This window comes from Cryptosporidium ubiquitum, assembly GCF_001865345.1.
Source record: "Cryptosporidium ubiquitum isolate 39726 chromosome Unknown contig_2, whole genome shotgun sequence".
NCBI lineage: Eukaryota > Apicomplexa > Conoidasida > Eucoccidiorida > Cryptosporidiidae > Cryptosporidium > Cryptosporidium ubiquitum.
In genome coordinates, this window is record NW_021639842.1 from 98,302 (window position 1) to 124,637 (window position 26,336).

The 26,336-nt window shown below is 31.8% G+C and overlaps 5 protein-coding genes across 5 annotated transcripts; 2 read left to right on the plus strand and 3 right to left on the minus strand.

The window, feature by feature from the left end:
- Positions 1–186: 186 nt before the first annotated feature.
- On the minus strand, positions 187–20,252 carry cubi_00928 (uncharacterized protein; the record flags this gene model as incomplete). Its single annotated transcript, XM_029017940.1, has 3 exons — positions 187–1,145; positions 1,799–16,075; positions 16,133–20,252. 3 exons carry the CDS (start codon positions 20,250–20,252, stop codon positions 187–189), a joined length of 19,356 nt encoding a protein of 6,451 aa, XP_028872891.1.
- Positions 20,253–20,603: 351 nt separating this feature from the next.
- Positions 20,604–21,148, plus strand: cubi_00929 (prefoldin-related protein; the record flags this gene model as incomplete). The annotated part of the gene is made up of 2 exons (XM_029017941.1): positions 20,604–20,921; positions 21,122–21,148. 2 exons carry the CDS (start codon positions 20,604–20,606, stop codon positions 21,146–21,148), a joined length of 345 nt encoding a protein of 114 aa, XP_028872892.1.
- Positions 21,149–22,185: 1,037 nt separating this feature from the next.
- Positions 22,186–23,580, plus strand: cubi_00930 (uncharacterized protein; the record flags this gene model as incomplete). Its single annotated transcript, XM_029017942.1, has 1 exon — positions 22,186–23,580. One exon carries the CDS (start codon positions 22,186–22,188, stop codon positions 23,578–23,580), a length of 1,395 nt encoding a protein of 464 aa, XP_028872893.1.
- A 207-nt stretch (positions 23,581–23,787) lies between these two features.
- On the minus strand, positions 23,788–24,663 carry cubi_00931 (uncharacterized protein; the record flags this gene model as incomplete). Its single annotated transcript, XM_029017943.1, has 1 exon — positions 23,788–24,663. One exon carries the CDS (start codon positions 24,661–24,663, stop codon positions 23,788–23,790), a length of 876 nt encoding a protein of 291 aa, XP_028872894.1.
- Positions 24,664–25,000: 337 nt separating this feature from the next.
- cubi_00932 (uncharacterized protein) lies at positions 25,001–26,107 on the minus strand (the record flags this gene model as incomplete). Its single annotated transcript, XM_029017944.1, has 1 exon — positions 25,001–26,107. The coding sequence occupies one exon, from the start codon at positions 26,105–26,107 to the stop codon at positions 25,001–25,003; it is 1,107 nt and encodes a 368-aa protein (XP_028872895.1).
- Positions 26,108–26,336: the final 229 nt, after the last annotated feature.

Sequence of the window (26,336 nt, forward strand, 5' to 3'; positions counted from 1 at the left end):
TTACATGTAAAGACCGTTTTAAGTATTACATGTAAGAGGAAAGAATGTGGAAAATTAAAAAATAATTGTATACCGGAGTTTGCATGTAAACAATTAATTACAGGGTAAAACATAAAAATTCAGTACAACAAATTCGTATCATATTAAATAAACTGTATTATTTGACGAGATTTGAATTTAAAAATCTCATTCTTCATACAGTCTCTTTACAAAGAGGGAATTAAAATTCTTGTTAATTCGCTTTTCATTGATTGTTAATTTTTTTCCAGATTTTTTAACAATTGTCTTATTTCTTTTTATTATTATTTTTTTACTTTTTGGAGTTTTCTTTTTACTAGTTGTCTTTTTTGTGCTTTTTCCCTTTCTTTTGCTTTTGCTTTTGCTTTTACTTTTTTTCTTATTAGTATCTACGGAACTTTCAGTATCAATATCCACATACATTTCATACTCTCGAGTCCCTGGCAAAGACTCACTCAAACTGAAACATCTACTTTTATATTCGGTAATTGATTTTACAATAAAAACACATGAAGAAGTTACACTCATTTCACTTTTCTCACAAAATATTAAACGGTAAATATTAGTTAAATATGAAATTAAACTCTGATAAAATAATAGACCTCTCTGAATTGCTTTAATTTTATCTCCTTTTAATTGGTATTCAGTTCTTGAAACTTCTCTATGATGAGCAAGCATTCTATTTAATAAAACAACCAATATTCTCTTCAAAGTTCCTGAATATTTGCGTATATCATTCATTTCTAACTTAATTAAATTTTCATATTTTTCTGTTAAAATTTGAATTCTTTCTTGATACTTATCCATATCAACTAAAAATACTGACAACTCATTCTTAAGTTTATTCCTTAAATATTCACATTGATGAAAATTATGCCGAATAAATTTCATCAAAAAATCTAAAGCTTTTTCCAGACTATTTTTTGATAAAGTTTTTAAAAATACATCGTTGTATTTTTGTGATAAAGCAACTACTAAAGTTGGGTGATACTCATGCTCAAACAACATTAATCTATTTTCATATGGATGGGTTGGTGGCCCAGCGGATCCCAAGCGGTCATAAACATACCTTAAATTACTTTCTCTATTCCCTCCTCTTGTATTTGCCTGTAACAATGAAATCTCCACTATACTCATACTCACATTATCTCTCAAATGTAAATTTTGACTACACAATGGCGCCGGCGCGTCGCTGACATTATTTATATGATTTAGAAGAAATATGAAAATAAAGAATTTACTCAAGTTACTGATGAAATAAGTTTTCATTATCTTTAATTACATTCGTACTTTGATTTGACGGTAAATTTTAAAATCAAAAATATAATTTTTTTTTTATTAACTTGAAAATATTGACATATATTTAACAAGAAATTATAGTTGCAATAAGTTTATTTCTTTCAAATAATAAGGCTCTCTTATATTTAAAATAAGAATTCATACAACTTGGCAATCGAAATATTGAGTACTTAAATTCAATAAATTGTTCAATTGCATAAAGCTTTGGCCAAATCTTTTTGTCAATTACATTTAAGAAAAAATAGCGGAATGACCATTAATTAAAACACTACTTATCACTATATACATTTTGGCGGGAATTCTACCTACTATTAGTTTTAAGAACCTTGAAAAAAAACAATCACTGTCAATTTTTATAGTAAATTTAGTATAAAAATAAAATATCTAACTTTTATATCTAATTTATTTTAGTTATTTTCAAAAAAACTCTTTAAATTTTCTTTTTTTTTTTTTTTTTAAACTAATGCAAAACCCTCCTTACCCTCTGTAATAGCTTGTAATAACTTAGCCTTTAACTGCTCCTTGCTTGAATAGTCTGGAAGATCTAGCTGATTAAAACATGTATGAGCAGATGGCAATCGATTCTCACCAAAAGATTTATGAATACTAAATTTTTGTGGGCCTCTCATACCCATTAAATTCTTAAATCCACCTATTGGTACCCTAGAAGTACCAGTAACAAATTGAACAAATGTTGCGAGCCTGTTTTGATCAAATTCTTTTAAACATTCCCAGAACCAAATAATTTGTTGGGATTTTCTATCATAATTATGATATTCAGTATTCTCCATTAAATCTTCCAAATCAATTGTAGGAGATCCTGAAATCAAAAGCTCTAACTCTTTATCATCAAAAATTGCTATTAAACGAGCAGGAATCAGCTCATGGAATCCTGATAAAAAGAAACTGAGCTGTTTCTCAATCAGTTTCACTGTCTTGTATTCACACAGTAAGCATACATATTCATACTTATTCTCATCATTTACTGGAATATTTGCACCATTTGGTTTTAGTTCCACTAGTTTACTTCTACCAAATTCATCAATAGTTGTTGTAAAGTTTAATTCTAGCCCCAAATCTTCTATTGGATGTTCTAACATTACATTCAAGTTCTTGTAAAGCTCAGGATCTATTGATTCTGCATCTGACGGTGTTATTGGTTGTCCTAACATATTCTTATAGAAAGAACGTGTAAACCAAGCATCTAAATGTTGTCCATCATAAATACATTTTCCTATAATACGTCCAATAAATTTAAAGAAGTGAAGATGGTCAGCATTAATATAACTCAATGGATTTGGATGATTAAATTCACTTTTTGACCCTTCTCTTCTAAACAAAGCATAATCAGGGTTGAACATTTCTCTAGCTAAAATATTATACCACTCTCTAGTAACGCCCCCAGCATCTAGTCCTTCCTCATTATGGAAAGTTATATGTAACTTTTGCTTTAGTTGATCAGGACTTTTTGTACTTATTTGTTGAAAACTGTCCATAAATACTCGATTTCTTCTAACTACTAACCTTAATTGATGATTATCTCCACTTCTATAACTTCCACTTTCTTTTCTTAATTGTTTAAGACGATACCTAAAATAACATCTTTTATTCTCAAAATTTACTACCATTGGAGCTAAACGTAATAAAGGTACTAAACTGCCATTTGGTGGTAAAATTAATTGAGGAAAAGATTGTAATAAAATATTTAAGGATTTTTTATGTCTGTAACTGAATTTAATTATCTCATGATGTTTTTCTATGCATTCTTGAGATAAGTTCTTCAAATTTAAGCTTGAACTATGAGATATGTTTGATCCTTCATTGCAATTATTATTTGATCCAACTGAAATATCTGAACCATTTCTACCTAAAAGCTGATTATTTAAGTTTTTAGATAAAGTTCTTATTAAAGAAGGAGTTGTGGATTTTAGATCTTCATCCATTGTTTTCAGCTCCAATAAGTTTGCTGACTCATTTAATAATTTTGTTGTGGAATCTGAATCAAATGATGATATTGAAGAAAGTCCTAATAGTGAAATTATATTAATCTGTTGGATTGTAAAACATGACTCTAAAACTGGAATTAAAAGTAATATTGTGATATCAGTAGTTGAAGTACTTGTTAATATGCTTTGATTTACCTCCAATTTACTGTCATTCACATTTGAATTCCCATTTAAATACTGTTCAAGTAAATTCCATTCACTTAGTGTTTGATCTAAAGCTGTCCATAATTGTTCAAATCCACAATCTTTAAAGAATTCTGAATAAATATGATATTTTAATGAACCAAAGTTTAATTTTCCAGAATCTAAATCTAAAGATGATAGTCTTGGATATATCTTAAACCATTCATATTTATTATCATTATTAACAGAATCACCCAAAATATCCAAATACTGATTTACTATTCTTAACAATAATATTGCATCATCAACTCCAGATAGCTTTTCTTCAGTACCATATTGATTACTTTTCATGTTATTAAAGAACTTAATAGTATTCTTCCAACTTGTTTGAGAAGTAACATATGGTGTAATTTCTGAGATTCCATCATCTAAGATCATTTTAGACAAAGATTCTTGTTGAATTGTCATAAACTTTTGAATTGTTGATTGCAAAAGTCTCAAATTTTTGACTAAGGACTCTATTATAAGTTTAGTATTGTATCTGAGCTGATGATGGAATTCTAATCTGCATTGAGAATTGGAATATATACTATTTAATATCTCAATATATTGTTTAGTTGATTGTTTTGAAACTGTATTTGAGTTGTTGTTACTGTTTGAAGAATTAGAGTTATTTTCTTTTTGAGCCAATGTGACAGAATTACAATTATAAATGAAAGAAATTGGATTAAATAAAGGTTTTAATATCTCTCCAATATATTTTGGAGTTATAATCTTCCAAATTTTCTCACATGTAAGTTTCTTTAGAGACTCAATGATTTCATCAGCTGCTCCTTTTTTATCATCCAAATTATCTATTATCATTTTGGAATCATCATTTTCTTGTTTTTTATCTTTATTGTCATTATACATTTCTATCTCTAATTTTTCATTTTCTTCTTTATCTTGATTATTCCTTTCCTCAGGATATGTTGATTCTGATTTCGAGTCAATTAGATCATTTGAAATAGCAAATAACTCTAACTGAACTTTAGGTATCTCATCAAATTTGAGATTAAGTATTTTCTTCAGAATAATTAAAAGCTTTTGTGTATGTTGTGGAGAGTTTTGAATAATTGGGCTGTTTAACATCTCAAATAACAATAACAATGGAGTGAATTTTGAGTGACCAAGTAACTCAGTTGGGAACTTTGTGTTAGATAGTTTTCTCTTTAGTCTATTAAATTGTATCATCATACTTCTTTGTTTGTTTCCAATTCTACTCACTAATGTTCCATTCAAAGAATGGTTTCCATTAGATTGATATTTACTATGGCTTTGATTTTGATAATGATTTTTATGATTAATTTGGTGGCTTAAGTTCTGATCAAGCATTTTAGACTGAGATAAAGTATGAGTTTGGTTTTGATTTTGGCTCTGGATCTGATTAAAGTCTTCATTAATGGAAACTCCTTCTGCTCCTTCAAGAGAACCATTTGAATTATTTCTACCAGGAATAATTTCGTTACAGCTGTATAGGATACAATTTGAAGAGCTACCATAAAGCATTGCCATATTCTCATCTTCCTCACTCAAATTCTCATTTGCATCTAAAACCAAGTTTTCTTCAAATGCAGAATCATCATTATCTGGAAAACCATTTGACATAATACTTGACCTTGGATTATAAGGAGTTAGTTCCATATTATCTTGAGCCCTAATAACACAGTTTGGTGTTGAAATATCAACAGATTGTATTCCTCCATCATTTATACTGCTATTGTTATTATTATCATTATTATTATTATTATTATTATTACTATTATTATTATTGTTTATATTACCATTACCATTGAGATCAAAACCTTCTTTAGTAAATCTTCTCTTTCTTTTTCTACTAAGCTCCACACTTGAGCTCAAAGGGATGGAAGATCCAACTCTTCTTCTCTCTTCAAATTTACTTTTATTTGACTGAGGAGGAGACGAAATAGAAGATATACTTTTAAATTTAATCTTATTATCCTCTAATACGAAATTCTCATTTGTATTATCTTCTTTTTTAATTCCAGTTATCTGAATCTCCTCATCCTTAATATCCATAAAGACTCCATTCTCCATAATTGCAGAAGAAATAGATCTTCTTTGACTACCATAATCGGTACCAGTAATACTAAGATTATTCTTCTTAATAAACTTATTAAGTTTCAGAATTGGATCCCATTCATCCAATAGATACATGACAATAACTGGAAGATGAGTAATAAAATCTCCAAGAATCTCTAATATTTGTAACAATGAATAGTACATCATGTTAATTGGGTTAATATCACAATGAGTTATTAAAGATGTGAATAATAATTCATAAGGTACTAAATTAGAAAAATGACCACTAATACTTGAATCTTTATAAGTTACCAAGTAGTTATTGCCAGATTTAAACTGCTGAATCTGATGATTTGTTGCATTGGATCCATTATTATTATTTCCAAGATACCTAGTTAGTAATCTCATAGGAGTAACCTCTAAATGTGTACCTCCAATAGAAATGATTGCAAATAAGGTATCTAAGGCCATCCACTGATTTGGGCCAAAAGATCCTAACATATTAAATATATAAGAATATAATAGAGGCTTAGAGATATTTTGTCTTGTAAATGTACTGGAGCAAAGTATTTCTGGAATAATACTCAACTGGAGTAAATTTTGGTCCATTATATTGTTATTCTTAATATTAGTCAAAACTTCTTGTAGGTATAGAAATATGAATTGCTTATCTGGGAATCCGTAAAATGGATCACTAAATGAAATCATGTTACTTAAATTTTCTTCTAAAATTTGGTTATTGTTATTCCCGGTATCTGCAGATGATGAGAAATCCTGAGTTTGCTCTTCTCTTTGATGATTGTTGTTTCCAGAACCAGAATTACTATCAATAAACCTATCATCATCTCCACTTCCTCCGTCGTCATTTCCTCCATCTCCCCTTCTTCTTCTGGTAACATTGAAAATACTTCCTGTAATATTCCCAGTTCTTCTGGTAGATGCAGATCTTCCTCTTGTATGCCCCGTACTAATCGTGTTAACTGATGATCTCGCAGTAATAGAATTAATATTTCTGTTACTTAAAATTGGGAATATTCTCACATAATTAGAGTTATTGTAAGCTGAGTTTCTTGTAGAATTGGAGGATGAGCTTATATTAATATTAGAGGATGAAGCTGACAGATTATTTAGTGCATTAGAACTTGATCCTGTCCCAAAAGTAATTATAGACGAGATATTATGGAGCCCAGAAGATGATGCGTTACCACCTCCAGTATTCACTATCTGATTATATTCACTCCTTAAGATTGGTAGAATGTTTTGGATTGATAATGAAGAAGATGAAGATCTTCCTGCTGAACCAGAAGCACTATTTCCTTGAAGCTGCTGCACCAAGGACATCTGGTTATTGTGTCTTCTGTTAAAAGCAGAACTTGATGAGGATGTGGATGTCAAATTCATTAAAGGGTACATAGAGTTTTCTAATGCAGGACCATCAGCTTCATTCGTTATGTTCCAGTTAGAGGTTGGAGTAGAAGTTTGGGAAATTTCGTTCAAGAGCTCATACAAGATATCATATGAACTTCCAGCACCTCCTATATTTCCAGTTCCTCCAGAAGATCTAGACCCAATATTACCCCCTAAAGATGAGATTAATGGAATTGAAGCACTTATATTTAGCCCTCCATCAAAGTTAATATTACCATTCTGGTTACCAATGATTGAACGTATCTGGTAAGCTCCTCTTCTATTATTGTTGTTACCATTTACAGCACCTCCAGAAGTAATACCAGAAGCGGTGGAGAGGTTAATGGTATTATTGTTAGATCCTCCACCTGTATTATTTAGTCCGCCAGAAGTCTGCCCAATTCTGGAAACCAAAGTATTTGTTCCATTATCTTCAGTAGCAATCATATCATGATCTCCACTTTGGTTAGTACTACTGTTACCACTGGATGTTGTATTAGCTCCTCTTCTAGAATCCGATAAAGCTGATGCTGCTGAAAGTAGACTTCGAATACCTAGGCTATTTCCAGAAGAATTGACATTAAACCTAATTGTGGTTATTCCTCCATTTCTGCTATTAGAGATAAGTGGTAGTAAGTCATAAAGATTATTACTCAAATTCAACAATTGAGCTGAGCCATTTGCATGATTATTGCCTGAACTCCCACTACCACCACTGGTACCTCCACCTCCTCCACTACTAGATATATAACTTTCATCTCCGTCCAAAGTTAAAGAAGAGATTCTATTACTTCTTCTAGAGTTATTTCCCCCACTGGATCCATTTGTATTAGTTGTACCTCCCGAATGAGATGAATTACCAGCATTTGATTGGTATCCTCTTTCTCTAGTAGTACCACTACTATATGAAGGGAATGCTCTTTGTTGCAAAGCTCTAGCCTCCTCTGCTATTTCAGTTGGAAGAGTTCTTAAAAATTCTTCAGTAGCACTCAAAAGCACTTCTTGTCGCAATACAGGGTCTAATGAAGTAATAAACTGAATATTCTCTAAATCTTCTCCTTGGTTATTTTCATTTACATTACTCGTTGAAAGACTACTATTATTGTTGGATCTATCACCTCCTTCGGCAGCACTTTCATTTGCATCTTCTCCAGAATTTTCAACTGAAGTTCCATTTGCTGAGCTTCTCAATCTGATTACATCTCTTAATGATGAAGGGAGCATATCCATTATTGAAGAAGGAATATTCAATAAACTGGAAGAATCTCCATCTCTTGCTCTTGATCCAGAATCTGAGAGAGTCATGTTATCCAAAAGTCTTCTCGTGGTTTCACCATCAGTTAGCTGTAGTACAAGAACATCTGTTTGTATATCCTCAGGTAGTTCATAAAAGACTCCAGTGTCAACTCCCACAATTTCCAAAATCCTATTTCTACTTAATCCAATCCTCTCTTCTAATACACGTAATAACACACAAATTGGGACATCTTCATGGTTAAAGCTCTCAGATCCTTCGACATTCTGGTGATTTGTGTCACTTGCATCCGTTATTGTATTATCCAAATTACCCTGAGCTGTCCCCTGATGATCATCCACTTCAAGGCCAATATTGTTTGTACCTTCAGGTTGATCCTGCTGAATTGATTGGCTTAAAGAAACTTGAGAGACTTGTGCTTCTCTGTTTCCGGTCTGACTGTTCTGTTCCAGGCTACTAGAATTTGCTCCTTCATCAATTAATCTCTCATCTTCCATATTTTCATCGTTTTCTTCGCTGTCTTCACTTTCTTCGTCATCACCATCTTCTTCCTCATCATCATCGTCATCGTCATCTTCATCGTCATCTTCGCCATCATCATCCTGCTCCTGATCCTGTTGTTCATGTTCCTCACCGTCTTGCACCAAATCCAGGTTCTCAAGACCATTACGTAGCTGAGTTTCGTCAACAATATCGCCCCTTTCTTCGAGATCAAACACTTGTTTTTCATTCTCTTCCTCAATAATCGTTGTAAATAAGTCAACGTTATTAGTTTCAATGGGTATTTTGTTCGATACCGCATCTCTAAGGAAGCTTGTGGCTTGAGAAACAAGTACAAATGGAGTCAAACTAACTGTACTATTATTCTCATCAGTTAAAAGCCTATCCAAATTGTTGTTTCTGTTTATATCACCAATGTTTCTTATTAATGTAGATACATTCAAGTTGTTTCCTCTTAAAGATGATGAGGTTAAAGACGAACCACCACCCAAATTTGTATTTGGATTATTGGCGCCATTTTCTGTGCATGCATTTGCCACGCTACTATCATTACTTGTATTATTTTGCATACATGATATGACTTCATCATTACTTGTAAAGTTTTCAGCATTTCTAATTGCATCTAATAAAATAGAAAGTTCAGAATTATTTCTTAAAGAACTGGAATGGATTTCGCCAATAAGAGATCTCTGAGACTCATATAATGGTCCATTACTGTACCAAGAAAGGTTATTACTATTGTTGTTATTATTGCCGCCACTCCCATGGCTATTAGAATTTACATGGCTATTTATTCCCAAGTTGTTGTCAATAATGATGTTTCTTGTCAAGAATGGATGCTCAGTTGGAAGGGAAATATCATTATGAAAGTGCCATCCAAAGGCTGGTTGGGAGTTGCTGTTGCTAGTATTATTAATAGAGAAAGAATTCAAGTTATAAACATCCCCAGAAGAGTTTCCTGATGTATTTAGGTTACTAATGTTCCCAATATTGTAGTGTGACAAAATAGGATTTGTTAAATAGCCACCATAACTCATCCATTGCAAAATTAAATCATTATTAGACGGAGGATTCAAATTGGAAGTATTTGGAACAAAAGTTAGAGAGTTAAGAATCAAGAATGGAAGAGGAATATTTCTTGAATTAATAAAAATGTTTCTTTGATTTAAAGGTATTGGTGGCCAATGAGCTTCAGTTGAATCCAAATAAAAGTTTGAATTCAAATAATCATTATTGTAAACTGTATTGTTTGAACTTGAGATAAAGTTATTCAATAAATTAGTACCTACTCCCTGAGAACCAATAAACTGAACTTGTAAATCATCCCGTCCACTACCACCTAAAGAGAGACCTGCAGATCCTGTTACTCCGCCTAAAGAACTCAAATCTTCCAAAAACTGTAAATTATCAATTTCAAAGTCATCATCTTCTCTTAATAGTACCATCATCATATCATCTAGATAACTGTTCCCTTGAGAGACAATTCTTCTTCTTAAAGGCGCAGGACTCATTTCATTCCCTAAAATATCATCAGTCACTTCATTTACTTGAGATGAGTTTCGCATTGTTGTATTCAATGTTAGTTCCGCTCTTCTCAAAGGATGAGGAGGTGTTCTCATATTTAAATAGATGGACCTATTGTTGGAGTTATCTACTCCAGCCTCGTTCTCACCTGTAATCTCTCTTTCACTTCTAGACTCTGATAATGCCTGTTCCAATTCATTATTTTGTCCTAATGAAGAAGTATTAATTATGTTACTACTGCTATCGTTGTCATTATTATTATTATTATTATTATTATTACTATTATTATCATTATTATTACCATTATCATTGGTATTACCAGTAATATTATTTTCAGTACTCTGAACTATTGTATTGTTCACACCATCTGAGATTAGGAGGGTCGGGGTAATACTAGTATTTGTTACAATATTATTGATTCCCTGGAGAATATTTATATCCTCGTTTTCATCCTCACTATTGTATTCGTCAACAAAAATATCATCGTCCAAATCGTCAATATCTAGATCATTCTCTTCATCATCATCCAAATTTAATTCATTATCCAAATCGTCCCTGATTGATCTATTATATCCTCTCCCACTTCTTCTTCTACTACCACTACTTCCTCCACCACTATTTGTATTCCTCCTAAAAGCTGAATTTCTTAAATTGTTTAAGATGATTCTATTTTGGCCATTACGCTCAGCATCCCTCATTAAAATCTCATTGATGTTTTCTCCACCATCCTCCTCCACTTCTTCACTACTTGTATTCATTGGAACATCTTCTAATCCATTAATATTTGTTTGGTTATTCATCTGGTAAATATAGTTAAACTCGTATTCGTCTCTTATCCTGGGTGTTCTCCTAAGCTCATCCACATCAGAGTCTTCTGATGATAAACCTGAACCCATATCCGATTCATCATAATTCATCCCATCCTCTTCATCGTCCCCCTCATCATCATCATCATCGTCATCATCATCATCATCATCATCATCTTCATCATCGTCATCATCTACATCATCTACATCACTGGTTAAGTCATCGTCTCCCACAATGTCATCATTGCTCAAGTCGTCTTCTTCTCCTTCAATATCGATTACCCCATCATTTATCATAGTTTCATCCAAGAATAAGCCATCATTCTCATCATCATCCTCATCATCATCATCCTCATCTACCTCTCCGTCATCATCCATTTCGTTATCATCACTATCTTCATCATTGTCCTCATCATCATCAACCTCATCGTCATCTAAGCCATCTAAGCTCGTTAAGTCAAACTCTTCACTGAAGTTGTCCTCAAAACTATCACCTTCGAAATCCTCATCAGATGAATGGAACTGGAAACCGAACTGATCCAAATCAACATCCAGTTGATCTTCTCCAAATTGATCATTTCCATTACTAATTCCAATAGAGGCTCTACCCTTCTTAGCCTTACTATCCAAGCTTCCTTCTTTAATTGCAGCCAAACCCTCACTATTTGGGATCATCACAGATCTAGAATAAATAAGATTCTTCATACAAAATAATATTATGTTTGACAAGTCTGAATATGGTAACTTTATGTAGAGTTTGCTTAGAATATTATAAATGTTTGTCTTCCTTAAAAGTCCAGGATCTGAAATACTTGGGTAAACCTGGAAAAGAACTATCAAATACTGTAAAATGTTCAACAAAAAGTAAGAATTCACGTATTCACTTCTCCAATTATGTCTGCTCGAATTGCCTTTGAATTTATCCAAATTTGCCAGTAAATTCTTCAAAGAATTTACAGTATAAACCGTAAACTTCCTTAATACAAACTTATTCCAACCAATCAAAATATGCAAAAAGTAAATAAAGTGATCCATTTCCATGAAATGTACATCCTTTATGTTAGACTTCCTTATAGTTGATAAATTTGGCATGCACTTTAAATTATATGTTTGCCAATCAATATTTAACTGCCAGCCCGCTAACTTCAATGAATGGTTAAAGTCCTCAATACCGGAGTTTGTATTACCCGCATGTTTGCATTTCTTGCATGTACATGTGGGCACAGAAGTCATGCAATTAATAGAGTTCATTACAATATATGATGCAATATTTCTGAAAATAAATGGAAGAAAATTGATTTTGAGAGTTTGTGTTGTATAAAGTTGATTAAGTAGAAATTCAAAAGAGTAAGGCTTAAATTTAATGATATTATTTGTTAAGTTATTAATATTTGGAATGATATTTGAAATCCCACTAAAAACTTGTTCAAATGCTGACTTAAGTTCCTTTTTATTTTCCACATCAATACCTGACAAAGATTTTTGCAAATTCAAGCAAAAACAGGAAACTACCAATTTCAAATTAGAACTATTCTTGAATCTATAAGCATAAAATTCTTGTTTTTTTTCCTGCCATAAACTTAAATTTTGTTCATTACAAATAGATAATACTGGAATTTTTGATATTCTATTAATGTTTACAGGATATGTTAGAGCAATTCTGATCATTATATATGTAAGTGAATCCAAATTCAGGCTGAAAAGTCCGTCTTCTTTTCTTGGTCGTAAAAAAGTGTTAATTCCACGCTTTTTCACATACTTGCTTCTGCTCGAGATCTCCCCAAATAATACCATATGGTCAAAAATGCTCATTAAAATAAATATACATGTAGAACTTGGTCTCAAAGCGGCATCACCTTGGACAAATTTGAGCTTATCTTTAAGCTCTGAATATTCATCTTTGCCAGCTTCTTCTGAATCCTCAGATTTTCTATATTTTAAAGGCTTCCACTGAAGTAGTAAATTCTCATTCAATGGTATGTTATATTTAGAATAGATTTCCTGGCTCTTCATTATGTCATTGAAAGTCGTGAATTTGGTTGTTATGTGAGTTTTATCGTCTTTTTTTGCATTCTCATCCTTCATGGAGATTTCCTCACTATTGCAAGACTCGGATATAGCCTTAGAATTTGAATCTACTTCCTGTTCTTTTGAATTGTGTTTTTTATTTGATTCTAACTCGCTTCCGCTCTGAATGGAATGAAGAACACAGAAATAATTCAAAACTTGATAAAATATGTCTGGACATCTTTGAATATAGGAAAAAAGTTCTCCTATTACACTATTCAAGCTCAATACTATAAATGGATACTCAATTTCTTTTTTTTCAAGAATTTCCAAATCCTTCTTATTATTCAAAACAAAGTTTCTTGGGTAAAATGAAAAGTATTTAGAATTATTCAAATTATCACTATTTTGGTTTTCTTGATTGTTCTCTGTGTTTTTTAACAAGTTTAGCTTTTCTCCATAAATCTCTCCTGATTGTATCTGAGTAGCCAACTGTTTTGAAAACAATTCATCCAGCTTGTTCTCTATAAGTTGAGTCAATATAGTATAGTCCTCTAATACTTGTATAGTGATTAAAGAAAGAACCTGAAGAATTCCGTCAAAATATGCAGTCTTTGGAAGTCTGTATAAAACTCCTAATCCTCCACCAAGTGTGTTTCCCATGCACATACAAGCAATATTTTGAGCTTTATCCTTGTTCTTGAACGCGTCCATCATGTAAAATGGAGTATAGCTAAGTAGCAAAAGAGAATTATTGAATTTTCGAGTTAGTATTGTTACAACTCCTAAAATTGCCATACTTGTACTTCCATTGATTCCTGGAAAATGAGTTAATACATCCAACATAGTAAATATAATATCTTTTTGATTTTTTTGTGATACCAAAAACGGAGTATTGCTACTTTCTGAGACTGGTAGTGACTGTTCAAATAAAGGAAGTAGTCTCCATAATATCAAACAAAAGTATTCAAACCAAATAGGGCACCTACTTATTAGCTTAATTCCTCCATCGCTGTTTTCCTTGGACTCAATTTCTTTATTAATAGGAATCCAAACCAAGTTTGAAGATTTTGAGTTATTCTTTGAACTACCACAAGCATTATTGGTGCTGGCATTATTATTGTTTAGACTGCCTTGCCCATTTGTCTGTACGTTACTTTCTCCAGAATTCTCACGTATATACTTCTCCATATTCTTGAATGTAAATCCTTCATGCCTAGAATCAAAGATATAATGGCCCTGAGTAAATATGTTAACAAAACTTAACAATGAATTAAGTGGATGGAAAGATGGTTCAGGTGACTGGTCAGCATTTGAATTAGCGGCTGAATCATTTTTGTTTTTAGATTTACTTGAATTTTTGTTTTGAGCAGATGTTAACTTAATGTAATTGGAATCTATGGATATCCAGAATGATTTTAGATCTGACTTCTTGTAAAGGAGAATAGATAGTAAAGATAAGTCTGGAATTAAGCTTAGGTGGATCTTCTTAGTTGGAGCACACTTCTTCGAGTATGTGTCCAGGTTTGAATATATCTCTTGGTAATTCAATTTGTTAAAGTTAGAATTGCTGTCAATAAGAGGTGTTGAATTATTTAATGATGTATAAAATGAGCTAAATATAATTGGAAACCTGTCATTATTAAGTTTATCATCTTGCAAGAAAGCCAACTCTTCTTTAATAAACTGATAGCGTTGGTTAGAAGACTCTGTAGAAAAAATTGCCTGATTTCTCTCTAAAAGCATCTTCATAGATGTATAAATATGAAACAGAACCTTCTCTAACATGTTGATTTTCTTTAGTAAAGGGGAAAACTTTAACATTATGTCACAAACTATAGGAGAAGAATAGTAAACGTTTTTGCTTAAATAATATAATTCCGAAGGTAAAGTCGAGTAAATCCTCAAAATCTCGCTCTTTTTATCTTCTCTAGACAAAGTCTTGTAAGTTACAAGGCTATCCAGATCGAATTCTTCAGAAAGAACTTTGCTTATCCTTTTGAATGTGTATGTGTAATTTCCAGCTTCTTCCAAAATCATTGTTTTATTTTCGTTCCTTTCTGTAACTCCTGTCAAATACTCAACTATCACTTCAATATTATTGCCAAAACAGAATACTGCATGTTCAGATACTCTAGAATCAAAGCCCATCATACTTAACCTTTCCAATATTGAATTAACAGTATTCTCAGCCTGAATAGTTGAAGATCCATCCATGTTCTGCTCAGAATTGTCCATATTTTGATTGGAAGATGACTGCAAATTATCATTACCTGTTGAACTTGATATACGAGCATCTGCATTTGTATGAATACTAGACTTGGTTGTCTTTTCTGTAGATAATTCAAAGTTCTTTGTAATATAGCTATTAAATGAATCAGATTGAATATCAAAAATGTGTAACATAATTTTGAAGGTGGATGACAAACACTTTATTGGGTAGAATATAAGCCAATTATTGTGTGCCATATCCAGATAATAATTAGTTAGTACTTCCTTCCACCATAATTGGACATTTGTGATAATCATATATAGGATAGACTCCGTCAATTCCACAGAGTTGAATCCCATTCTAAAGAAAGAATTCAAAACTGAATCAGAAACATTAATTTCAGTGGATGAATTACTTATAATTATGGGTTTACAATCATTCAAGTGGAATTTTGACTTGTGAAGATGAGTAGTTAACGTCGAATTCAAATACCTCTTCCAAGAAGAGAAATGCTCCAATAAGAGGATGTTGTTATGCATGCTCTTTGTAGCTAAGTATAGAAGTCCATTCAGATTATGGACAGAAGAAAGCTTTGGAAGAATATACTCACCCAGTTGACTTAAAAATTCAGAGCTATACTTCAACTTTGAACTTGGATTCAAAGGAGGTAACATCTTGTTAACGTTTTCTGAACTATATTTACCAATCATCTTACCCAAAACCATCCAATATGTTGACATGGAGAAATGGAAAAGACTCATTATCTTTTCAAAAATCCCAGTTTTATATGATAAATCTATCAGCAAAATATAAAAAGTGTTGTTTTGTTTGTCATCTATGCACACCCTATAAAAAATATCAATGATTTCTGCCATATAGCAACAAATCTGACCCATCTCATGTTTTTTGTATTCATTACATGCATAGGCGGGAGATTCATGCATAATGTGGTCAGCATGTACAATACCGGCATTGTCAATATTTTCAAATGGTGTAGATAGTTTAGGAATTGATTGAAAAAGTTTATTAAAAATGGCCACAATTTGGAAAGCAGTGAAATATTGAAGAGGAGAAAGTTCGGAAAAATTATTAGAGTTTCCATTATCAGTTCTGAAGAGTAAACTAGCATTGTTTTTCTTTTTAAATGTATTTGTAAGCCTCGAGGTGATTATTAAGCAGCTTCTGATATTACAACAAGAAATTCGGCAAAGCTCCATAATAAATGGCATTAGATCCAAATTTTCAGAACTTTTGAACTGACTTTCAGAGTTTTTGTCATAGTAAACAACATTAGAGTAAGCATATTTTATTTGTGTTGACCACAAAAAATCGTTAACTGAAAGTTGAGGCCATACTGAAAGTACTGGGTATGAATTACTGTTTGAGGATAAATCCTGTGTGTTGTTAGCAGAAGAATTGCTTTGGATATTATTTATCTGATTATTTGATGAGTTACTTTTTTTAATAAGTAGTGGATGGGTGTGGGACTGGAAAGAAGGATTAAGAAGTGAAGCAGACATATTATTATCATTAAGAAGTGAGTCTTGGAGGTACTTTTCAGATGAGTTAAAGTAAAGGAACTCCAATAATTTTGGAAAAATTGGAGCAATCATATTCACAGTCTGATTATATAGGCTCATTATAGATGCTCCATAAGGACAGTAGTCGCAAGGAGAAGCTGAGTCTTGAAGTTTTACAATATCCTTTGAAATCAGATAGGATTGGACTATTCTCGAATAGTTATAATTGGCAGCATTCCTGAACATACAGTTTATAGCAAAAATGCATGTTACCACTCTTGATAGTCTCGAAATGGTATTCTTGTTTATTTCTATATTGTTAAAATCTATGCAGGCTTCTTGGAGAGTAGGTAACACTTGATATTGTAAATCTGCGATCGAGATGTTTCTACTCGTTCCAAGGAACGTGAACAGAGAAATTAGGGGATGATTTGTGAGAATTGCTGCGAAAGCAGGTGGAAGAGAATCATCAACAATGGACTTTAAGACGTGATAGGGACCACCCTGGAGGATAAACTGGTTAATTGTATCATGATTCGATAGGTAACCACATAAAAAACGCCCAACTATAGCCATTCTATCTGAAATTAAGAGATCTTTGGATTTTCTGGGAACCTTAATTGGTGTATAGTATTCTTCAGGAGATTCAAGAGATTCCTTATTTATTTCTGAAATTGGCTCCCAATTCGGAACGTCTTTTTGTATAAACCTTATTTGGAGAATTGTTGAGACAGAAATAAGGGAAATTGTCTTTGCTAGCTGAGAATGGTACCTAACAATCTCTTCAAATGCATTCCCGACAAGAGTTGCAATCTCTCCCATTCTATCAATGTGAATTGCATGGCTAGATGTCAAAAACTGAGAAAGCAAAATTAAAGGTTTAAAGTTGATACTCTTCATGAGCTTAATACCATCATTATGTAGAAAGAATATTGGAAGATTTACTGCTAATATATTCAATATATCATCATTCTGAAGAATTCCAAAGTTTATAGAGTACAGAATAAATGGAATAAGATGGTTGTTAATTAGATCTGGAACAATTGTTGGGTCATTCGAAACCAAAGGGATTAGTAATTGGATTACCAAAGAATAATTTAAAAGGGAGTATGTTTCTGGATACATTAATATAAGCATTAGGCAACTTCTATATATAGAATCTTCAGACATTAAAAGCTCATATTGTATTTTAGACTGAGAAATTATTGGATTTGAATCAGAATTTGAAACTAAACTGTTGTTATTTGGATGGATGAAAATTTCCATAAATTTCAGAGAAGTTTTAATAATCCACTGTCTTATTAGGATTATACCCTCATCTTTTATAATCTTCTTATGGTACTCCTCTTTGGGAGAATCAAAATAATACTTTTCAGATTGTAACAGTCCTATTTCGTACTGAAGTCTAGAAAGCATAATCTTATATATTGGCTTATTTTGTTGGAGCAGAAAAGAAAGATAAGTTTTCTTCTCTAGCAAAGTTTCCAACGCTCTGCAAATTGGCAAAACCAAAATAATGTAATATGGATGACGAATAGTAGAAATGAAATCTATGAATGCAATAAGTATTGTAATATGATGTGGAATATAAATATAAGAAGTGGAAGAAGATGATGAGTTTGTTACTATTGAATTAGGTGGTGGGTAGAGTTGCATAACCAAAATATAAATACCAATAAGTTCCATAACAAAATTGATCATTTCCTCCTCAAATTCAGCCATAATAAGGTTTGGAACGATTTTTGAAGAATCATTAATGGTTTTTTTCTGGAATTCTAAGTCCAAATTCTCATAGTAATTACTAATTAAAAGTATCTCATCCCTAGCACCCTCTAGATCCATATAAGATGATAGAGAGGTGTTATATTTCTTGTGTAATTCTACACTTGTCTGGTTATTAAGTTTGTTACCTTTATAGTAATCATCATCGTCATCTTCAATACTATTTTCCTCAATTTTCTCATAATTAATTTGGATCTCATTGAGTCGTTGTGTAACTTGGTCTGGTAATGGATAATTTACATTATTAAAGATATCGGGATTAATGTACTCTAATATATTAAATTGAGAATTATCACCTTCAAAATCTAAAAGACAGTTAGAAAGATCTTTTTCATTATATTTGAACAGATTTAGAGATTCTGGGGGTTTTCGTACAAACTTTGGAAGAGGTTTATCCTTGTGATCATTAATATAATAAAGTACATCCCAAATAATCCTACTAATAAGGCCATAAGAATTTGTGAAATTTAATGCCTGAACAATTACTTTTGGAAAGATTCGGTCTTGTAACATCAATGTAAGAAGTTCAACAATAGATCTCATACTGGTAATAAATCTATATTGTTCATTATTATTAGTAAGCTTGACCTTGCTATTACCTTCAAAGATACTCAAATGACAAAATTCAAGGATTTCGATTGAATCTGGGATTAAAGTTGTATTTACCTGACAAATATTAACTAAGTTATTGGTTGAGAAACCTGGAAAACTGAGTAAAGTAGTATACTTAACATCAACCCATTTTCTACGAAGCCATTTATCACTATAACTCTTCAAGATCCGAACGTAGTGGTTAATGATAGGTTTCAAACATATAGGTACCTTATATTTTCTCATTAAATCATCAATTTCAAGTTTGGAATTAACTGAAAAGAGATCCTTAAATCGAATCATTAGAACATGTGATTTGTGATAATCAAAGCACATCTTGCATTCCTTCTCTTCATGATCAGAATCTTTCTTAATAAAGTGATTACATATAAATGGTGGTATGTAAACTTCAATAAGATCTTCGTCATCTGGATTCTCCCAAGCTTCTTCCTTGTAAAATTTTGAGACAAATGATAAAGCTTCGTTTTCCTTAATTTCAGACCCTGTTTTATTATAGCTTCTAGTATGTATAGGTAAATAGCATAATGTTGAAAGTCTCATTTGAAGATGGTAAACAGTCTCACTATCAATATATCTTTTTGGCTTTTTCCAATTTGAACACGTTGTTGTCAAAGTTCTTAATGACCAACATACAATATCAGGATTAAATGAGTCCAAAAGAGCTATGAGTCCAATAGTAGATGCATATAATGATTTGGAAGTACAATTCTCCAATATAAGAAAAGTTGATTTCAATATTTTCTTCATGATTTCCTCACTAACATCATGAATATAATTATCTATTTGCTTTAAGGTGTCTTCTTCAGAATAGTTTATCTCCGTATTTTCATCAGTTAATGTGAGATGTTGAAGCAGAAACGTGTTTCCCAAGCCCTCTGCAATTATATATGAGTTAATGTAATCATCAAATCTATTTAAAACCGAAGCCCAACATTGTAGATCACCTTTATCCCAGATCCATCTCTGAAACGAATCTAAGTAACTATCATAATTTACTAAATCATTGCTGCTTAGCTTTAAAATTAATTCCCGTTGAGACTGAGGGAGAGAGGAAACTGCTAAGATATAATTGTCCCCTTTTGGGATACTAATCTTCATTTAAGTTGACTGAATAAGAAAACTAATTTTGATCCTCTGTGAAATTTACGTCTTTGAAAGAATCAATGTTTTCTCTTAAATCAGACCTCACTAGAAACTTAATTCCTCCTATATTTTTAGAAAATTATTATTGTTTTCTTAATTTCCCAATTTATTTGCAAGCTGTTTATTTTTTCTTGTTGGTTACCAATAGCTTATGCGCCAAAATATATTGGGTACCATTTTTGGCGCCACCTATGTGTTAACCATTTAGAGGGAAAGCTTGGGAAAGAAATAAATGTAAAAAAAAAAAGAAAAAGTGACAATTGGGATTTTCAAAGTTGGGCAAACTTGAGAACGAGCAGAGTAAACATGGCATCAACTAGTAACGAACATGAACTTATCACTAAGGAATTTTTAGAAACACAAAAGAAATTTGAGCAGATAAATGAGAGAAGACGTATTTTGATTGCACAAGAAAGTGAAAATCAAATGGTTAATAATGAGCTTGAATTATTGGAAACTGATGCTGTAATTTATAAACTTATTGGGAATGTAATGGTAAAACAGTCATTAGATGACGCAAAAATCACTGTTTCTAAAAGATTGGAATATATTACTGGTGAAATAGAAAGTGTTAACAAAACTTTTGAAAGTTTGCAATCAAAACTTGTTGAAAAATCTAATCAGGTGAGTTATATTTACTTATTTCTTTGTTTTTTATTTTTTTATTAACTTTTAATTTGCAAATTATAGCTTCAGAAATTGCAAAAAGCTTAACTCAAATTTATAAATTTAATTCATTTTAACCTTTCAATTAACTTTATAGTATTTAGTTGTGCACATTAACTATTTTATTCCGGAGCACTTTGCAAATTTTCTTTACTTAGCACTCATATTTTTCCTATTCAACTTAGATTCAGTATTATTGCTTTTCATTAAAATATCAATTCGTACTCATCTTCATATATCTGGAAACTATGGGTTTTTCATTTTTATCTGAATTCTAGGCTAAGAACACCTTTTTCACGACTTTAAATTGGCAAACTCTTTATCATTACCACTTCAGTATTTTTATTCCATTTCTCACTCAAACTTGGACTCAAAGAAATTATTCCTAAGAATTTATAGGCGCCAACCCCACATTAATGTCATTGCTGACGTGTATATGAAAATTTGTTATTTTTATTAGCATAATCTCCAAATAATATTTATTTCAGAAAAATAATCAAAAACAAGATATATACTAAGGAGAAATTTTGGGATGTTTTCTCAAAGTTACTCTAAGCATTTGACTTCATGAATTTTTTTTGCTGCCAAAACTGGAAAAAAAACACCAATTCACAATTCCAAAACACAAAATAGCACAACTCTTCAATTAAATAGTGCATGCAAATACATGCACAAACCTTTATATGTCTGATATATTATTCAAATAGTCTTTAATTCTATTAAAGTATTATGAACTATATATCAAAAGCTCCCGCTAATACACACAAACTAATTGGCGCCCATTTATTCTAATAATTGAGAATCGAAATGGTATCGGGTTGTGTGCGAAAATCCAAATTTTAAAGATCTATCTAAAACAATTAAATCGTTATTTTAAACATTTTAGTCAAACAAACGAAATTTATAAACAAGCTTTTGCCATTATAAACTTAAAATTCTCAATTTGTGTAAACAAATTTTACATACAAGTGTTGGCGCCATATATATGTTGAAATTTAAAGAAATATAGTGAAGGATTTGTTTAAAAATAAAATTTTCAAGAAATTAGGGAATTAAGATTTTAAATTAATGTTTTTATGATTTAAAGGAAAGGAAAACTCTGGACTTGGGGGATTAGTACTCAAGGTTTAGTTGAAATATTTATACTTAATTTCAATGAAGCTACCTAGACTTTATATTTTCAAAGTTAACTTGAAATAACTGGGAAAATTAAATAATCACAATGAAAGAAGTGGTTGAGCTGCCTTTACCTGCATTGATTGTTATTACTCTTCTTTTATCATTTGGATCTGCATTATTTTCTGGTCTAACTTTAGGAATGATGACACAAGATCTTTTGCATTTGAAAATATCCTCCTCTTCAAAAACGGATAAGAACGCTGCATACTATGCAAAAAAGCTGTTGCCTCTCAGAAAAAATGGAAATTTTCTTTTAGTTACTTTATTATTTGGTAATGTCACAGTTAATACAGGTTTGTCCATCTTAATTTCAGAATTAACTTCAGGTTGGCTAGCTTTTACTGTTTCTACAATTCTGATCATGATCTTTGGTGAAATCATTCCACAAGCTATCTGTTCCAGGTATGGTCTTTACATTGGAGGATTTTTTTCTCCTTTTATAAAACTTATTCAAGTCATTTTATTTCCACTTCTAAAACCTATCTCGGTTATTCTTGATAAAGCTGTTGGTAAGTCTAACGAAAAGGTATATACTAGAGATGAATTATATACATTGTTGGAACATCATTCAAATAAAGGGATTATCTCAGTTTATGAGCTTGAACTTATAAAAAGAATCGTCTTTTCAAATTCTTCAGTATCTGATATTATGACTCAAATTGATGAATTTCAAATCTACTATGTTGATTCTCAGCTTGAACCTAATCAAATTGATGAATTTATTAGAAATGGGATCTCAAGACTTTATATTATTGACAACCATTCCACATACTCTGAATTTTTCATAGATAATACCCAACCATGTTTATCTTATTCAAAAAAAAATGACATCATATTTTTAGATATCCCCACTACTGATAACAAACCCGGTTCTAATGAATATCCAGATTCCCCAATCACATCAGAAACTTATGATTCTGACTGCTCTATATATAATTATCCACATTCAAAAAGTGGTACTATATTGGGTTACATAGACTTAATTCAACTGTCAGAACAAAACAAAACATTTCAAAGTAACTCAAATAATATAAATCAGATTTCAACAATTATCAATACAAAGAGCTTTAAAAGATTGACCAATATTGTCATTTCCAATAAAATGATGGAAATATTAAGAAACAAAGATACTATGTCAATACTGAGTAACATCTCTAGTATTAAAGATAAAATTATCTGTATCCAAGGGACAACGCCAATTTCAGCCTTATTTGACATGCTTTATCAATACAATTTTTCACAAAAAGATGTAATTGTCATTTACTCGTCGGTAGGAGATGGATACAAAATAAGATATGACGGAGTAATCACTCTAGCAGTACTATATGAATACATGCTCTCTAGTGAAAAATACGTTGTAAACGAACTAAAAGAGGATATATGCAACAATCCATTGTTAAGACATCAACATCCGAATTATCAGGCTACATTTAATTAAGAAATTTAACAAATGCAAAATGATACAAAGACTAAATATCATTATAGGATCTCAATAATGTGTCCAAAAGTGGAGCTAAAATACAATAGAATAAACTACTATATTTGTTTTTTAAAGAGCATAACTGTCTGAGTAGATTTATAATAGATAAATTATTATCCGCACGATCACAAATATGAATATTGACATTTTCCTTTTATATTAAGTTTATTGACCCAATACTGGGAAAGCTCTGGTATCTGAAACATCAGGAGCTTCTCTTCTGATTTGTAAGTTATTATTTTGCTTTTGTTGGCCTCTGCTTCTTCTTCTGTCATCACCTCTTCTATTAAAAGAGCTTCTATTTGTGTATTTGTCCACCAACTCAAAGTAATTGAAAACTCCTTTGTCATTCTTAGAAACAGCTTTGTTTGTCCTGTTCTTGTTGCTCTTGGGTGCATTAGTATTTGAGCCATCATCACGAATATATCTTTGAAGGCCCTCCTTTTCAAAGTCCTTGGCAGTGGTATTGCCTTTAATAGTCTCGGTTTTTGGTACTTCAAGTCTTTTTGGAGCCATTTTCCTCATGTATTCTTCGTAGCTAATCATATGGGTTTCTTTTTCTCTGTCTTCATCTGCCTTCTCAGCCTGAACATCCTCAGAGTCTGCAACATTTTCATCAGATTGATCATTTGAGCTTCTTTCAGAAGGCTGAGTATTGTTATACCTCTTTTCCTTACTTACTCCTTCATCTTCAATCTCGACTGAATCATTTTGCTTTGAAACCCTATGGCCTTTGCCAGAAGCGTCTCTTCTATCAAATACCCTTCCATGAGTGCTGGTATAGCCTCCTCTACCACCTCTATGTACTGTATTTCCCTTTCTTGTTCCTCTTGACATTTTAGAGGTTGTATCAAATGTGGAAGCTGGAGCAGTTGAAGGGACTTCAGTCTTTGGGTAAATTAAGGATGAAGAATTTTCCTTTATGACAGCTTTACTCTTTACAGGTTCTTGCTTATTTACAACCTGTTGATCCTCCTCGTCATCGCTCAAACTTAGAGCTGCAAACTTATTGCAGGTATTAACTGTATAGACTGTCCGCATTTCCTACTTTGTAATCTAATTCTCAACCTTTTTTGTTTCTTTACAGTCTGACTTTGAACCTTATATGTTATATTGTCTTATGTAGACACCAATTTTAATTATGCTCTATTATAAAAAGCTATGATTAGAAAGCCCGCCTAAATAGAAAATTATTAATTACAAAGTCAAAAAAGAATAAATAAAGGCGAAAGGCGTAGTTAATGCAATAAGTGTTATGTTTGAAAAGAAATGAATGATATTATGTTAAATAAATTATATTAGAATATACTTTATAGTTATAGTTAAGTAAGAGGATCAATACACGAATATACTATTTTAGAGCATTGAATGCTACTAGCTAATTATGACTAAAAGAATTATTTTTCTCTGGCTCTAGGTTAAAATTTCCAGCATTCCCATTGTGATTAGAATCGTAGCTGGGTATCTCGGCATTTTCCTGGTTTAGGTTAATGGAAATGGAGTTGGTTTTGTCATTATTATTAGATTCAGCACTATTAGAGTTAGCATTACCAATAGTTTGAGACGGTTTGTTATTATTAATAATAAGAGAAGAATTCTTGTAACCTCCATATTTAAAGACAGGAACTTCAACATGATTAGGATCCCATCCGTTTGGATGGCTGTAGTTACAAAGAGAATTGTAACAGGCTAACCCATATCTACAAGGTACAGTGGGGTGAATAAAGAAGCATCCAGGGCCGTATGGACATAGAGGCCAGGATTTACAGGCCTCACTAGGGTGAATATAAAAACAGTGATCACCTTTATCGCAATTGGGCCAATTTTTACACTTAATTTTAATTTTTCCATGAGTTGAAGATGTTCCAGTTGATGCATTATTAGTTTGATTAGAAGAGGTGTAGGGAGTTCCAGATTGGTTAAAGTTGTTGGACCTTGTGTAAGGAGCATTTCTATAATTAACTCTAGGTAGTCTGTTATTTCCCATGATTGGACCAGAAGACGATTCATTATTAATTACTGAATGATTATTTTTATGTGAAGAAGTTGGCTGATAAGGTTTTGATCTTCCAGATCCAGATTTATTCTTGATAGCATTAGAAATTGCAAAGTCCAAAGAATCTTTATTTTGGCTAGAATTACTGGAGTTCTTATGAGAATCACCAGTGATCGAAGTACTTCTACCTGAGTTATTATCATTATTGGTGTTCGGTCCATTATTGTTTGAGTGATCGTTTTTGCTGGTCTCCACAAGATGAAAGACCCAGGTCCCAAACTGAGAAGCCTCGTCAGAAAGAAACTCTTTAAGTTCATTTATTATGTGCTCCTTTGGCTGGTTATGGTTTACCATATGACAAATGTAATCTGTTAATACTGAAACATCGTCATCTCCAAATATTTCCTGTAGTTTGCTTGTAATCTTCGACTGAACTTCAGGAGTGACAACTTCTCCAGCAGAAGAACCTCCTCCACTTGACGCATTCATCCTTTAGCTATCTCTATCAACTTAAATAATTGATATTTTTCTTTTTAATTTATTTTCTCCCTTTCTTTTGGGTTCTTTTTTTTTATATATTATTATAAATATATATAACTTATTAGTTGGCGCCAAAGTGCGGAATGGCTAATTGTCATAGTTTTTGGCGCCAAATTTAAGAATTTGAAATTTTACTGGATTTAGAAAATATATTGCAAATATAGGCAAAGAAAGAAAG